This window comes from Bos indicus x Bos taurus, chromosome 2 (assembly GCF_003369695.1).
Source record: "Bos indicus x Bos taurus breed Angus x Brahman F1 hybrid chromosome 2, Bos_hybrid_MaternalHap_v2.0, whole genome shotgun sequence".
In the NCBI taxonomy this organism is placed as follows: Eukaryota; Metazoa; Chordata; class Mammalia; order Artiodactyla; family Bovidae; genus Bos; species Bos indicus x Bos taurus.
In genome coordinates, this window is record NC_040077.1 from 85507070 (window position 1) to 85524803 (window position 17734).

The 17734-nt window shown below is 38.6% G+C and overlaps 1 protein-coding gene across 9 annotated transcripts in view; it reads right to left on the minus strand.

Moving 5' to 3' along the window:
• ANKRD44 (ankyrin repeat domain 44) overlaps positions 1-17734 on the minus strand; it is a 312052-nt gene that overhangs the window by 34847 nt on the left and 259471 nt on the right. For all 9 annotated transcript variants that reach the window (XM_027563508.1, XM_027563498.1, XM_027563489.1 and 6 more), the window contains exon 17: positions 309-380. In XM_027563508.1, coding sequence (XP_027419309.1) covers positions 309-380 — 72 coding nt within the window. The remainder of the gene's footprint in view (positions 1-308; positions 381-17734) is intronic.

A 17734-nucleotide genomic window follows, 5' to 3' on the forward strand; every position in this document is an offset into this window, starting at 1 on the left:
AAGCCTCAGCAGAAGCTGCAAAGTCGCTTTCATGCATATTTTCATCTTGCTCTCACAAGTCTGTGTTTAAATATCTCACAAGTTTTTAACTATGGTATTCAATTATCTACATTTCAATGCTTGTTGTCTATATTTACATCTCTAAAATAAAAATAAAACATTTCCTCGGTTAGTAATTATTATTACTAGATAATTTTAAGCACTGCTAAAATGTGTAACAATTGCTTTCCTTTTAAGAGCAGCCTACTCTTGGGAACACTTAGGGTTCTTCTGTAACACGGTGAAGCTACCCACAGCATCTGACTTACAGCTAAATGGAGTGGACTCTTCGTAGCACCGGAATCTGACTCTTCAAAAACACTGTTGGTTCTTTCCAAAAGCTGTGGAGATGAAAAGAAAACAACAGTACGTGAGTACAATCTGCAAAAGGAATCCTACTTTACGGATACTAATGTTGACATAAATGAGAAAGAAGGCTTCAGAAACTTAAGAAACCATGCAACTTATCAGAAATACAAGAAATCAGATACAGCATATCTAAAACAAATATGCGAACTGAATATTTCAACTTCTAGGTCATCTTAGCATTTGCTATTTTTTAAAAAAGCTTTCATACTTGAAAAGTTGCTCAGCTTCACCAGTCTAGAAAAATAATTCTTGTTAAATCTACTTCCCACCCAGTAGTTAGTCATAATGAAAAAATGACAGTACCCAGGGTCTATTCCACTATCAAACACATATTTACTGGAGATAAGCGTTGAAAAGATGTATGAAACTCTTATTTTCATGAAGCTTACATTCTAGAGACAGAACACAAATAAACATACACATAAGAAAATAATCTGGTAGTGAAATATGCTTATAATGAAAATAAAGTAGGGTGATGTGAAATGGAGTGACTGGGAAGCCTTTTACAGCTGACGGCCAGGGGAGGCTTCTCTAAGGAGATAACAGTTAAAGTGGGACTTCAGTAATGGGAAGAATTGCGGCTGGAGAGCATTCTGGGAGGAGGGAGGAGTTAATGCAAATATATCCAGTGGGGATGAACAGAGTGAGCTCAAGGAATGGAAAGAATAGTGCGATGAGGGCATGATGTTGGTGAGGGTATCAGGTAAAAGACATTTCCATTGACTCTTGTTGGAAGAACAAATTGTTAAAACCTTTCTGGGCAAGTTTGTGCATATCTTTGACATCAGGAATTAATTCATACTAAATTATTAGACAAGCACACAATGACATGTGTATAAAGAAACATATTCATTTAAAAAATGTGCCCAGACACTGCTCCAGGTAGTGAAGAGTCAATAATAAATAGTATATTTAACGATCCATTTTCTCAAGGGGTGGGGGTGTCAGGCAATAAAAGAAAGAAGTCATGTAATTATTTAGAAAGTCATAGGTACTGTGGAGAAAAAACAGAGAAGCGTTTGGAAGGCTGGAAGAAAGGTCAGTTTGCAACTTTAAATACAAGATCAGGAAAGGTCTTACTGAGCAGGTGACGGTTAAACAAAGTGTGGAGGTGGTAAGAGAGCCATGTGGTATCTAGGGGAAGTGCATTCCAAGCAGAGGGGTAAACAACTGCCTAGTCCTTTAGGGACAGAGATGTTTAAGATCATTTATGAGATGGGGAACAAGGATGAGAATAACATCCCTCTCCTAGACTTCCCAACAATATTATAATCACCTGTCTTTTAAAATATCAAATTTTAAAATTTTCTGTTTTTCTGCTTAAAACAGCTAGCATGGCTTTTGTTTCCTTCAAATGCCTGGCTGATTCAAAAAGTAATACAGATTTAAGTTTTCTTAATGAGGGGTGGAGAAAGGGGAAATACACCACTCAGTACACTAGAAAGCGAAACTTCCTAACATGCTCTTTATTCATGTGGAAAAACACATATTAAAGCCATATGTGTGGAAAGATACCATTTTCATTTCAAGAACTGTATTGATACATCTACATATGCCGGAAAAAAAGGTGAGAAACATATACCCTAAAATGTTGAATGTAGTAGCCTAAAAGTGGGAGTATAGATGATTTTTATTTTCTTCTTTATCTTTCCTGAATTTTTTTTTGGGGGGTGAATGTGTATTGGTTTTGTAATAAAATCACTAAAGCTATTTCTGTTTGGAATAAAAGTGATGAACATTGCTTTTCATTTACTAGAATGATGCTCACAGACCCCTAGGTAGGTCCATCCTAGACCTGGGCCTAGTTCTATTTCTGTGGCTCTTTCTAGTTCTAGTTCTGTTCTAGAACTTCTTTCTAGCCAATGAATGTGAAAAAAAAAAAAAAGGTTGCATTCTCTGGCAGATCAAATATTGATTTGTAAATTTGTAAAATTGATTATCTAAAAGCACACAATTTTAAATTTTCAAGTAAAACAATACAAATAATTATATCAGAAGCATGAGGCGTTATATATTCATTTTTATTAGTATAAGAATAGAATTTGGAACTGAAGCAATCTACAATACATTAGAATAATGAGAGTAAATTTCATTTTAACTTCAAAGCAAATAACTTTAAAAACCAATCTGCTGTACAAAGTTGAAATAAAAGCAGCCTCAACTGCTTGAAAAGGCTAGAGAACAGCTGTTCTTTGCTTTGTTTTGCAACATTATCACCTGCAAGACTTCCTGGAATTGACAGTGTGTACCAACTCCAAATCCTGTCCTAGAATGAACTTTTAATCAAAGGAACACAGAATCATTTCCACTATTATTACAAACACGATGAACAGAAGCAAGAAGACAATATACTGTTTACAGTCACAAATCAGCCATATTCCCAGAAGATTTACTATGGAAGACTATTTTTCTACATGTGTACCTTGATCATCCTAATAGCATGGGATGCTTTACTTCAGTCATTTGCTTAATGCCATCTATATGGGGGCCTCTGGGTTAGGAACCAAATTCAACTGTGCAGCGAGCAGATGTGGTCACTGACCTGGGAGAGCTTTGGGCTAGTGGGGAATCCACAGAAGTTAACAGGTAGTGAAAACAGTGAGGCAAGACCTAGGATGCAAGATGCTATGGGAATATGAAGGAAGAGGTACCTGACATAACCTTGGGGGCTCAAAGAAGATTCCTCTGTAAAGAAAGTTTTAGCCTGAGACCAGGATGGTAGGAGTCTGCCAGGCAAAGACAGAAGGGACTATTCAGGCAGAAGAAAGAGCTTGTGAGAACAGTGAGTACACCAGCAAAAGCTTTAAGTTCAATAAGACTAGATTAAGTTCAATAAGACTAGATAACACGTAGGAGTGAAGAAAGAGTGAGGAGCAATGAGCTATAAATGAAAGCAGACAATAGATTAGGTACAGGGTGATCATATCATTACTGTTCAATCCTGGCCATTTTTCAGATTGAAATTGGGCTGGGATAATAGCTGTAAGGGCTTCCCTGGTGGCTCAGATGGTAAAATATCTGCCTGTAATGCAGGAGACCTGGGTTCGACCCCTGGATCAGGATGAGCCCCTGGAGGAGGAAATGGCAACCCACTCCAGTATTCTTGCCTGGGAAATCCCATGGACAGAGGAGCCTGGTGGGCTATAGTCCACGGGATCACAAAGAGCTGGACACGATTGAGCAACTAACACTTCCACTTTAAACAGCTGTAAAGCAGAGCATCAAATCAGGATAATTCCCGAGACTCACTGAAGTGCTTTTAGCAGGGAAGAGGCATGATCATGGTCAGATTCTTGGGTTTCATGAAAACTCTTTAATTGCAGTGTGGCAAATGAACTGCAGTGGTGCTTGGGGCAGGTGAGGACTGCAACTCTAGGAGCAGGGAGATCGGTTAGGATATTTCGACTACGGGATTGATAAATTTTGAATTAAGTTGCTGAGAACTGATGGTGGCCTGTACTGCAGAAGAGGCAGAGGAAATGGAAGGAAGTGGGGATATTCAGGACTTTTATTCACTCCTTTATTCATTCATTCAATAATTACTTATTGAGTGCTGTGCCAGATACTGAGATTTCCAGTTCTCAAATAGTTCCTACCCACATGAAGCTTAGAGCCCAAAAGGCGTAATGGGCACCATTATCGACTGAACAATGGAGGAAGGGGAAAGAAGAGTCAAGAATGACATTGAGTTTTCTTGCTTTGATAACAGGGTGAATGGTGATACCTTCTTTAAGACAAGAAACAAAGAGAAGGCACAAGATGAGGGGAAGGAAAATGCGCTGAGTTTTAGTTTGATGTGCTTCTGGGACATTCAAGGCTAGATGTCCACTGGACAGATGGATATAATGTTTGAAGCTTAGAACAGAGATCTGGGCAGGAGTCATGGATTTGGCGATCATCAGCAATGGCTGAGACAGGACGCCTTCACTGTGGATGAGACTGCCTGGGAGAAAGTGTAGTGAGAGAGGACCTAAGCCTCAGGAACCTCAGTTATTTAGGGTTTGGAAGAGAGTCTGTAAAGGGGGCTTGAGAAGAGGAGGGTTCAGAGAGGTAGGAGGAAAACCTGGAGAATGAGGAGATGATGATGCTGGTGGCAATGACGGTGCTGGAGGCCATGATTACCATGATATGAAGGTGGTGGTGGTGATCAATGATACTGTCATCTCACTGATGATAACCAAAAGTTATTAAGCATTTACTATGAGTTAAGCATTCCACAGATCACCTCAACCCATCCTCAGAAATCCATTAAGTAACTTGCTCAAGTTTGCACAGCCTGGAAAATACAAATCATGGAATTGAACCCAAGTCTAACTCAAAACCTATGTTATTTATCCCATAAAACACCTTCCTATCAACTGATAAGGTGAGACTTCCCTGATATTTCAAAGGGAAAAAAAAAATAGGGATGAGGGTAGGAAACATGAAGAGTTTTTTTATGTGCATTTTTTAAATACAAATTGATTTATTTTAATTGGAGGTTAATTACTTTACAGTATTTTTTTTTTAAGTATGTGAGTCTTTTTATGTCTCTAACTTCAACAACTCCCTTTGATCTTTGAGATTTTCCTCTTTGTTTCCTAAGTAGTGGTAAGTAGTCATTTTAGTTACACAGCACTCAAAGGGAACCTTAACTGGAATCTAACTTCTCTAAGATGCCTCTTCCTTTGGTGGTGGTTGTTAGTTAAGAAGGCAACGTGAAAAAGTAGGGAGAAAAGAAATCTGCAAGTCATTCAAAATTGACATTTATGTTTAGACTTCTCTTTCTAATTTAAAATTGATTCTAAACATATCAAGTCCAAGGGATGAAGCAGATACACAGCACGGCTCAGAGACTCGAGTCTGCATAAATGTCTCAGGGGAGGAACATGGGGCCCAAGAGAGACAGAGAGCTCCCAGCATGACTCATTACACAAACTCATACTTAAGCCTGTAGTTTGCAATATTACTGGAAAATAACATTGCTCAACAGAGATCACCCTCAACCTACCTTGTCAAAATCCGAAATAGAATGATTCTTTTGAAACACAGTTATAGCTAGGAATACATGTTGAAGAAGCAGCATTATAAAAAGCAGTGAGTTCTGCACATAAATCTTGTAGTTATAAATCAAATAATATAAATTTATATGTATAATACCAAGCCAACAAGTTATAACTTTCTTTATTTTAAGACCAATTCCACTTAATATATCCTCTGGCTTATCATCAACATTTACACAATCCATGCATTCACATGCTAGTTTCCATGTTGAATTATACTCATAAATCCAACATACACATCCAGTACATTGCCATTGGTTTCTACTGGCACAATAAAAAATTTACACTCACTTCAAGGATTGACTTGGTTCTCTGCCTAAACAATCTATTATAATGGCTGTTTTAATAAAGTCTTTATCTGGACTACTTAATCTTATTCCTTGTTATCTATAAAATCTCAGAAATGCTGCTTTTCTCAACTGATCAATCATTTATGAAGCTTGTGTAGAGAGTCTAGCACTGCTTGAGCCCACAGCCTCCTATCACCTTGCATTTGCCAAGACTCTCTGGGCCAAGAAAACCCAGAAGGTCTGAGATTTAAGCTACTCCCAACCTCAATGACAAGTAAAGATGGGCATCTGAGGTGGGAATTAAGAGAAAAAAGCTAGGGTGAGAGCAAACAGACTTTGTTTGTGAAACATGAACCCTCTATCTATTTCAGCTGGATGGTGGTGGTGGTGGCTGGGATGTTCTATAACTTTGGGGGGCTGAGAAAACAATTGTATAAATATTATAGCAATTCATAGGACACTTTTTGAGTTTGGAAAGCATTTCCACAGGACTGGAGGGCTCACACAAAGAACACCTCAATGTCTTAGATTTAAAAGCAGCGGAGGTAATAGAAGGCCAAGTTTAAGCCTCTTTCTCTATAAACTGAATCTGTAATGATAAAATCAAGAATAAATATGAACTTGACGGTAAGCCAACTGGCCGCTGGGTTAACAAAACAATGATCTTATCCAAAATTGAGAGGAAACACATAAATATTACACTTTATAAGTGCTTTATAAGTAGTATGGCTTATGACTGGTTATTTGAAAACATGGCAAGAAAAAATTCAGAGATCTCAAGAGACCTTCAGCTGATCTAAACCAGTTTCTAAATGCGTTATTTAAGAAAGCAAGTGTGGCTCAGACTGTAAAAAACAGAAAGGTGTAGCCTGTGAGGTAACCCCCGTTCTGGTCAGTTCTGGTTAGACTCCTACTACTAGTTTCCACTGGTTAGCGGGGAGGGGAGGAGTTAGAAAACCAGTCAGAAAATATCGAGGAGGTGCTCTAAGGAAAGCATTTAGAATGGATGTATTTATCTTTAGAAGGCAGTGGCACCCCACTCCAGTACTCTTGCCTGGAAAATCCCATGGACGGAGGAGCCTGGTAGGCTGCAGTCCATGGGGTCGCTAGGAGTCGGGCACGGGCACGACTGAGCGACTTCACTTTCACTTTTCACCTTCATGCATTGAAGAAGGAAATGGCAACCCACTCCAGTGTTCTTGCCTGGAGAATCCCAGGGATGGGGGAGCCTGGTGGGCTGCCATCTATGGGGTCGCATAGAGTCAGACACGACTGAAGCAACTTAGCAGTAGCAGAGAAAACTGAGAGGACATTTATGAGTATTCAAGTCTGCAAAGGGCTGGAAGCAGACCAAGACCCCTTGGAAAGCTGGCATCTCTGTCAGAAATTCTATTTCACATTCCACTTGTCTGTGCTTGAGAATGAGATGCTATTTGGGCAACCTTAAGGCTGACCCGGAGTCCACTCTGCTGTGACCTGACTCTGGCTCAAGCCAGAAGAGGGGGCTGAGTCTGCAGAAGTTTCAGACCACCCAGCCTGTGTCCACACTCCATTGAGAGGCTCCCAGGGGCCCAGGAGAGTGCTTGGGGTTCCCCCTAAGGTCTTTCAGTGTCAGAATTAATATGATGTTCCAGGCTGTACTGGACCCCAGTGAACCCCCAGTCTTTGGACCTAGCCCAAAATAAATTAGCTTCCTCATGATGACATGTGGGTAACAGCAGTGACTATCTGTTTCTCAGGATTCTGCTCACACCACTTCACAGCTATTAGAAAAAGCTGTGTTGCTTGAAATTGTTATTAGCAACAATTACCGGAAACTCACTGGCTCCTAGAGATGTATGAATCTAATCTAATTTCTGCCTCCTCCACTCAATTCCATAAGTAAGGAGCCATTAACTTTCTATAGTTGTGCAAGTCAAGGTCTATGCAACTTCAAAAGGAGATAACACAAATTAAGGCGGGCACTACTAGAAGCTTAGCTTCTTGGGAGCTGATTTTGATTACTCTGCTTATCTCCTCCCTCCAGTGTGTATTCAGTTCCTGGTGATTTCCTTGCCAATTAAAAGGCAGAAGAGCCTGTAGTATGTGTATGGAAGGCTAATGAAACCTGCTGTGAAGATAAAGGCAAATACAAGATACAAAATGCATGGTGTTCAAAAACTATCTTGCAAGAGGCCTTAAAAATGTTCATCTACTTTGACCCATAAACCTACTTCAGACTCTATCCTGAGAATGTTTTAAGCCCAAAGCCACTCGAGTGAAACAGTGGTAAACAACCTAAAGAGAAGAATGTCTAAGTTGTGATTGATCCAACACTTGAAAATTATTTAGCTTTAAAAATGTTTACCAAGTGCTTTTAATAGCACTGGGAAAGGATCATTCAGAATATTTTATGAAAAATAATCAATGCATAAAACTGCATATTTAATATTATCTCATGTATGTAAAAAAAATAAAATATGTGAGAAGGAGACTGGAAGGAAATATACCAAGAAGGCTAATAATAACTGCTTTGTAGTGGAGGGACTTCAAGTGTTTGATTTTTTCTTTTCACTTTTCTACATTTTCTAAACTTTCTACAACCAATACAGATTACTCTAAAAGAATAAAATAAACTTGTATTTAAAGGTGAGATAGTTGAGTCAGATGACTTTCAAGGTCCCTTTAGCATCCTATCCAGTAAAAATTTATGAGGGGGGAGAGTCCAATATTTTCATGACTATATTTCTGGTATTCTTTATTAAATCAATAATACCAGTTTGGCTAGTTAACTGTTGGTTGAGTACATTCCTTCATGGCCATTAAATTGCAAATTTCTTAGAGGTAGAGACTACCTATTCCTTGCAGAAGGTATTCAATAATGTTTACTGAATTTAATTTAAATCTGGTAAGTGAATGAGAGAGCACTGGTGGAATTAATTACAGGGTGATAACACATTTGCTTCCCTGCTTTGACACTGCAATACTATAAAAATATTACTGGAATCTTATATTTTAAATGGATTTTTCCCTTTAGAAAAAACATGTGAATACAGTATCCACTGCTACTTTTAATAAATCAACTAACCAGCAAAACAAACAAACCTGATCTTTCACAGAACATGGTCTTATAACTGAAAAACGCTCAAGGCTAAGCATGTCTTTCTAAACCATAATGTCAGACCCCAATGCCAGGTAGTGGTAGAACTCATCCTGAGGTGACCCTATGGCCTTCAGTTACAAGGAAGCAAAGAAGACTAATATCAAACTAAATTTTTATACAATCAATTGACCAATACCATGAAGAAGGTAAGATACTAGTAAAAGAATTCTAAACATATTTTGTAGTTTCAAATACATACCTCAGTCCAGAGAAAGCCATATAATGTGTTTTTGAAATAATGAAACAGTAGAACTCTTTTTATCTTGCCATGAGCATTCCAGATAAGAAAGAATATTAAAATTAACTCAAGAAATAAGTCACTCCCTTTAGGGATAAGATATCATGGTTCCTGAAAATACAAGAACTTACCTAAGGTTGAAGCCAAAACTGATCATGAAGGAACAAGGATTTTAACTCACTGAAGGAGTTGCAAAGAATCACTGCAGAAGTCATTCCAAATGTGAAAAAATCATCAAAGTGCTCCCTATTATTATTTTCAAGGTTCCATGGCAGCTTTGGACTTTAATGATTTAACTCATGCTCAGAATTCCTAAGTTCAATTTTTTCCAAGCCAAGTAAAAATATGAAATGACTATATCTGGATTAAACAGAACCAGAAGGAATAATTCACCTTAATAAAGACATTATTCTCTCTCACGCCATAATTTCCTATAACTGAATTTTGTTTCATGCTTTTGTCTGGGCAGTGAGCCAAAAGAGGGAAGGAATATTGATGTCTTAGAGATAGGACAGAAAAGAGAGAGAGCTGAAAAGCGTCCCTATGAAAATCTCTGAGGAACAGGCTGCAGCCAAAAGCAAATCCCAAAACACCAACCTTAAAGTGTGTGCCTTGACTGCTGATACCAGCAAAGTTTGTCTTTGGGGCACCCTCAGTGGTGCTAGGGATGGGATAGTGATAATTATGGCAAGGAATTTGCTTACAACAGAAAACTTGGGCTCTTCTCTTGATATTCATAATAAAGGAATTCGCCTAGACTATATTTACCTCCTCCTGAACTTTGCAGAGTAATTCAAAAGTTAAGGTCACTCTTCTGTATCAGCAGTGAGTTCAACACAGTTGGTATATTAAATTGGTATATTCAGTCTGAGTTACCTGATCTTTTTTGGATCCTAGCATTACATGCATGTTGTGGTGATGGTGTGGTGATGGTGGGGTATGTGTGTGTATGTGAAGGGGCAGGGATGGGGGGAGGAACACAGAAGCAAAAAGTCTGTTTTATCATACTTGGGTAACATCATACTTGGGTAACACGCTATTCAGTTGCTAAGTCATGTCCGACTCCTTGCAAGCCCAAGGACTGCAGCATGTCAGGCTTCCTTGTCTTTCATGATTTCCAAGAGTTTGCTCAAACTCATGTCCATTGAATTGGTGATGCCATCCAACCATCTCATACTCAGTCGCCTCCTTCTCCTCCTGCCCTCAATCTTTCCCAGCATCAAGGTCTTTTCAAATGAGTCAGTTCTTCGCATCAGGTGGCCAAAGGATTGGAGTTTCAGCTTCAACATCAGTCCTTCCAATGAACACTCAGGACTGATCTCCTTTAGGATGGACTGGTTGGATCTCCTTGCAGTCCAAGGGACTCTGAAGAGTCTTCTCCAACACCACAGTTGGAAGCATCAATTCTTCAGCACTTGGCTTTCTTTATGATCCAACTCGCACAACCATACCTGACTACTGAAAAAACCATAGCTTTGATGATATGGACCTTTGTCGGCAAAGTGATGTCTCTATATATATTTTTAATTTAAGTTTATTTATTTTAATTAGAGGCTAATTACTTTACAATATTGTATTTGTTTTGCCATACATCAACATGAATCCACCACGGGTGTACACATGTTCCCCATCCTGAACCCCCCTCCCACCTCCCTCCCCATACCATCCCTCTGGGTCATCCCAGTGCACCAGCCCCAAGCTTCCTGTATCCTGTATTGAACCTGGACTGGCAATTCATTTCCTATATGACATTATACATATTTCAATGCCATTCTCCCAAATCATTCCCCCCACAACTTCTCCCACAGAGTCCAAAAGACTGTTCTATACATCTGTGTCTCTTTTGCTGTCTCACATACAGGGTTATCGTTACCATCTTTCTAAATTCCATATATATGTGTTAGTATACTGTATTGGTGTTTTTCTTTCTGGCTTACTTCACTCTGTATAATAGGCTCCAGTTTCATCCACCTCATTAGAACTGATTCAAATGTATTCTTTTTAATGGCAGTGTAATACTCCATTGTGTATATGTACCACAGCTTTCTTATCCATTCATCTGCTGATGGACGCCTAGGTTGTTTCCATGTCCTGGCTATTATAAACAGTGCTGCGATGAACATTGGGGTACATGTGTCTCTTTCAATTCCTCGGTGTGTATGCCCAGCAGTGGGATTGCTGGGTCGTATGGCAGTTCTATTTCCAGTTTTTTAAGGAATCTCCACACTGTTCTCCATAATGGCTGTACTAGTTTGCATTCCCACCAACAGTGTAAGAGGGTTCCCTTTTCTCCACATCCTCTCCAGCATTTATTTATCTGCTTTTTAATATGCTGAGTCGGTTTGTCATAGATCTTCTTCCAAGGAGCAAGCGTCTTTTAATTTCATGACTGCAGTCACCATCCTCAGTGATTTTGGAGCCCAAGAAAATAAATATGCCACTGTTTCCATGTTTCCCATCTATTTGCCATGAAGTGATGGGACCGGATGCCATGATTTAAGCTTTTCGAACGTTGAGTTTTAAGCCAGCTTTTTCATTCTCCTCTTTCAACCTCATCAAGAGGCTCTTTAGTTCCTCTTCACTTTCTGCCATTAGGGTGGTATCATCTGCACATCTGAAGTTACTGATATTTCTCCCAGCAATCTTGATTCCAGCTTGTGCTTCTTCCAGCCCAGTGTTTCTCATGATGTACTCTGCATATATGTTAAATAAGCAGGGTGACAATATACAGCCTTGATGTCCTCCTTTTTCCATTTGGACCAGTCCGTTGTTTCATGTTCAGTTCTAAGTGTTGCTTCTTGACCTGCATACAGGTTTGTTCCGCTGGAGGCATGTAAGGTGCCTCTTGTGTTTCCATCTCTTTAAGAATTTGCCACAGTTTGTTGTGATCCACACAGTCAAAGGCTTTGGCATAGTCAATAAAGCAGAAATAGATGTTTTTCTGGAATTCCCTTGCTTTCTCTATGATCCAACAGATGTTGGCAATTTGATCTCTGGTTCCTCTGCCTTTTCTAAATCCAGCTTATACATCTGGAAGTTTCTCGGTTTAAGTACTGCTGAAGCCTTGCTTGAAGGATTTTGAGCATTACCTTGCTAGCATGTGAAAAGAGCGCAGTTGTACCTTCCTTTGAATATTATTTTGCACTGCCCTTCTTTGGGATTGGAATGAAAACTGATGTTTTCTAGTCCTGTGGCCATTGCTGAGTTTTCCAAATGTGCTAGCATACTATATTGAGTGCAGGTCTTTAACAGCATCATCTTTTAGGATTTGAAATAGCTCAGCTGGAATTCCATCACCTCCACTAGCTTTGTTCATTTAGGAAAAAGAATTAGAAGGATAAATACCAAGAGGTTCTTGGTAAGATTCCCTATTGTTAAGAAAAATGATTCAAAACTTATAAATTATGCAAAGAGGATAATTCCATGTCCCTTTAAAAATCACACTGAGGCATTGTTTTAACAAGCTCACCCAGGGATTAATTTTTAGTAAAATGCTAATTAATGGTCAGTCTCTATGAAGTTAAATTTTGACTTATAGATCTGTTTCCTCTAGAAATACACATTATTTCTGTGTGATGGAAAAGATAACTCTAGATATGATAGCTTATTTCTCCTTTGGATGGTAACAAGTTTTGTATCTAACCTAACAATCTTACTCTAATATTATTTTATTAAACTGTCTATGAATGCTCTGTTCTGCAAATGCTCTTTGAATTAGCTTTAGCATCTTAGTGGTTCCACCATTACTTAATGAGATTTTAAAAAATCTTTAACATGTGTTCCTTTTCTCCTATTATAAGAGTTTCATTTAAAAATTTTTGAGGCATATACTCTGACATCACTCATCAGCGCCAATCTTCATACAAGACCTCAAAAGTCTTAATATCCATTGAAAATGCCTATAAAAATCTACCCCCATCAATGTCGTTCCACAATAGACTCTCCTTGGGACACAAGAGAACTTGAGGAGGTGCCTTCCTCACCTGCTGAAGGAGCTTGTGCAGATGCAGGGCAGACAGAGCTATGCCATCCCATGATCAGAAAATCAATTTGACTGGATTTCCAATGAACTCTTCAAGCTCTAAGACTGAGGACTCATGGGCTACCCTCCACTCCTCACATATCTACTTTATCCAGGGAATCATGGTAGTGGCCAAGATCTTTTCAACTGGGAATGAAGGCCTCATGGTCTGTACCTACTCATTTTTCTCCCAGGAATTGTTGCCAGATAACAACAATGCCCTCTTCTCACCCTCAGTCTATGCAAAGAGAGGCCTGCCTTGGAGGGCTACGTCCATTCAGCACATTTCGGGGGACTCACAGCGCACCACCTCTTCTCCCTTTCTGGCCTCCTCTCCGACTTGGAATCCTAGACAGAACTGCAGGGAGCCTCTCTCCAGGTAGATGCGTACAGGACTTAAATCTCAAATCACCTACAGTCCAGGAGGGAGACCCCTCTCTCCTCCCCATTTCACCTCTCTTTAAAAATAAATCTCTCTGCAGAAGAAAATGAAATACACAATAAAGCATAGATCATTTCTGACTGAAAGCAAGAGCACACTAACTTCATTTAAGCTAAATAAGATCATTCAAAGGATTCTTTCTCCCAAAGCTCATAAAATTTCATTTCATTTAATCATATCTTCATTTATATATGATGACTATTCTGCCATGGTTATTTTACTGGTATAGGCATTACAAAAATACAAGAAAATTATGGTTTTAGATTTATAGGATATACACAAAAATCATGGCAGAGTTCTACGTTCTTTAGCATAATGAAACTGTGATGCTCCTCAGTCTGATTTTTTGAGTGTCAATTTGAAAAATAATTCCTTCTGTGGGTCTTTCTTCTGTGGATCCACCTTAGGCACACACTCTACCTCTGATAATTAAGCCTTTTCTTAATTGAAGGGGTTGCAGGGACCCCGCCTGTAGGCAGGTATTTTGGCAAATCTAGCCCTCCTGGATTTTCTTTCTGTGAGGTATCAGACCATCCATCCATGTCTGACTTCTGTTATCTTGTCCTTTGGCTATTACTGAACAGGAAATACTGACCCTTCCTTCCAGAGCAGCCAACAGTCTTGGGAGAAAGGGAGAGACACTGTCCATAGGATTTAATTTCTATTCCTTTCAATTTCATCCTCTCATTCCACAGTTTCCCCTCTACTACAACAATCAAAACCCAAACCCCCTTTTCATGACAGTTATGTAAATAACTATCAGTCTCTTGGGGAACACAGGCACCTTCCCAACCACAACACAAAATATGATTTGCGGTCTAAACCTTGAGAGCCCATGGATAACTCATGAATTTTAATGAATTTTAAAATCAGACCCTATGCTATTTTGTCTTTTTGTTTCACAAATCCAGTAATTCTAAAAATTAGTCATGTTCGGCTGATGGCAAGAATGAAGAATCTTCAGCAAACAGCATCCGTCATTTAAAATACACTAAAATTTGTGAATTTGAGCCACTAGGATGCAAAGAGAGCCATTTCACCAATTTGGGAGTGTCTTTGCCTCCTTTCCCATCTGTTGTTTGTCTTTTCTTTCTTGCTGTTAATTAGCTCTTTGAACAGAAGGTGTAAGAGGCAGGGGTATTTAATTCAATAAAGTATATCACTAAGGTTCTCACAGTACTAACAGTGATCATTCTTGCTGTTTGCTTATACTTTCAATAAAGGGATTAGAAAGACAGTTGAAACTATCATTTAAAATTAAGTTTTCATATCACCCATGCACTTACCTTCTACCTCATTCCTATTAATGAAAGAAAACCTTAGAATGTTGTGTAACTTCACATCACTCAGACAAGCAATTTAAAAGGTATCTATACTCTGGTAATGTTTTCCCCCAGGGGCTCAGCAGTCAAGAATCCACCTGCCAAGGCAGGAGACATGAGTCTGATTCCTGGGTTGGGAATAACCCCTGGAGAAGGAAATGGCAATCTACTCCAATATTCTTGCCTAGGAAATCCCATAGACAGAGGAGCCTGGCAGGCTACAGTCCATAGGGTCCCAAAAGAGTCAGACATGACTTAGAGACTAAGAGACTAACAACAACAAGATATTCTTGTAAAGTATTTTCCTTGTTGCTCCCAATTATCTATCAGAATGACTTTGCTCTGGTTTTAGAAAGGCTTTATTAAACAAACAAACTCTATGTGTGTTCTCTAAAAGCTGTGGAAAAATCTAATTTGGATGAAGTCCTGTTTTTATTTTATTTTTTTTTAATTTGGAGCTTCAAACATGTCAGTGTGTAGCTGAAAGGCAGCTGTAAAAAATTCAGAGTTCCATTAAAAAAAATAGGTGACACTGTTAGCTCTGCACTGTTTAAACTAAGATACCTTCATTTGCTGTGCAAGAGCACAGATGTCAGATCTGGACCCTATTTTCTTCACTCTTTGAAAACAAACACTGTATCATAGATCCTTTAATTTAGAGTATGGATTATTCAGGAACACATTTGAAAATTAAAAACTCTAACTTCCCTTCTGATCACCATGTTCATAAAGTAGGTCACTGAAAGTCAATTCAGAATGATCTATTTACAAAATCTAGCATCAAATATAAAATAAGTTGTAATAGAAATGTTTTCAGTTTTTGACTTTTTTCTCTTAAAGTCAAGGGATCAGTGATCAAAGGATTAAACTCAAGAAAACATATCTTAAAAGAACAAGATCACAACTGGCAGGCCATTTTCTTTTTTGTTTACTCTCTATATCCTTTGGAATTTTAATTACTAATACCTATGGCAATAAACAAATTGCATAAAAATCTGGGGGAGACTTCTCCGTGTGTTATTATAATAAAAAGGTGGATTTTTTTTTCTTCAGATATTCCCTTACATACCGAATTGTTCTGAAATTGCCTGAATGGTTGAAAAACAAAATGAATGTTGAATTGCACACCAATTCCTGCAGCTTTTGGTTGCATACTCCAATTTTAAAGTCTGGCCCTTAATGAATGTTTTCCTCAGGGGAGTGCTTTATATTTATTTATGATGATCAATTTTTAAGTATATGCCTGAAAAGTGACATGATCCTGATAAATGCCCAAACCAAAGCACATACTGAGATTGCACCTGGTCTTAAAATATTAAAGTCAGCCATCAATTCGTAAATAGTTTATGCAGATTCCTAGCTCTGCCATAAAAGAGGTATAAGAAGGAAGTTTTATGTCTAAGCAAAAAATTTTACATATAGTTTAATTTTAGCATGTACTTGCTGAAACAGCTTCGAAAAAAGTTTCCAAGTTGGTGCTCAGGGAGAGTGCTGGATTGGAAAGATTAACTCAAAACTATTAAAATTAAATATTAATGGTGGATTTTATTAAAATGCCAAAAGAATTGTCAAAGGTTCTGATAATTTCATAAATTATCACACAGCTTGAATCACCACTTGGATCTTTCTTCCTTTTCTGCTTTTCCATTTAGGAAACAGGAAGGCCAAGCAAGTCCATCAGTGCGGCTATGCAAGCCCGTGCTATGTTGTTTTCACAACCATTTTCTCTTTACTCTGCTGAATGCACGGTTCTTTTTATCCTTCTACATGCTGATAAATCTGTCTTCATGTTACTTTCCTTCCTCAGTTGCAGAAGTTATACTGTTGTGCTTTCTCTGCTACAGTAATGAGGCCAGGTTATTGCAATCTTCAATGCTCTGAAGGCATTTTACTTTTTACAGGATACAACCCTCAACAAGAGAGACTTAAAATCCTCCTGCATAACTCTGAGATAAACCCCACCTGTAGCGCTGTGTTTATTTCCAGTCCTGTGTTCACTTTTCCTGGCAGGTAGCCTAAAAGCATCCTCAAGAGGATGAGAGAAAGAATGGGAAGTTCAGGTCTTTGTTCTTCTTCCTCTGTCTAGAGTCAGGTTTGGAAGGTTACTCTTCTAAATACCACTGGTCGCTCTGATGAGCTTAATTTTCCTTTTAAGTCAAACTTGGAGTGCACCGCGACTATTTAGCCTGTGCTCTGGAGCCTGGGAACCATAACTAGAGAGCCCAAGACGGGTGGCTTCTCTTGTTTCCCATCCTCTGCAACGAGAGAAGCCACTGCAATGAGAAACTCCCGCACCACAACTAGAGTAGATCCCCCTCCGCAACTAGCGAAAAGCCCTCACAGCAATGAAGACCCAGCAAAACCAAAAATAAAGAACTAAAATTATTGTTTTCCTTTAAACATCTCCAGCTGGTAAATTGTACAGTTATTATTTTAAGATGACCAAAATGCAATCCTCTACAAATGTGAGTAGACACAAAATAATATGGCATCTAACTGGCTACTCACAGTTAAAATTTAGCCTTATTATTCTTGAAAAATATACACATTGGGCTCAGAGTGGTCACTTGAGTAATTAAATGACTTGTTCATTTTACTAATAACTGAGGACTTCTAAATGTGCACAATAGCCAACAATCCTTGTTTCACCCTCCCATAATAGCCATATAACCAAACGCTAATGTTTAAGTTTTATGCCCTTAAGGAACATTCTCAATGCTTATTTAACTTTTATATTTTCCATGTCAACTATGCTTCAAATGTTCTTGATTTATATACACCTTAGGATAACCAGATGCTCCTCTGAATTCCTACCTTAAGAATTTGACC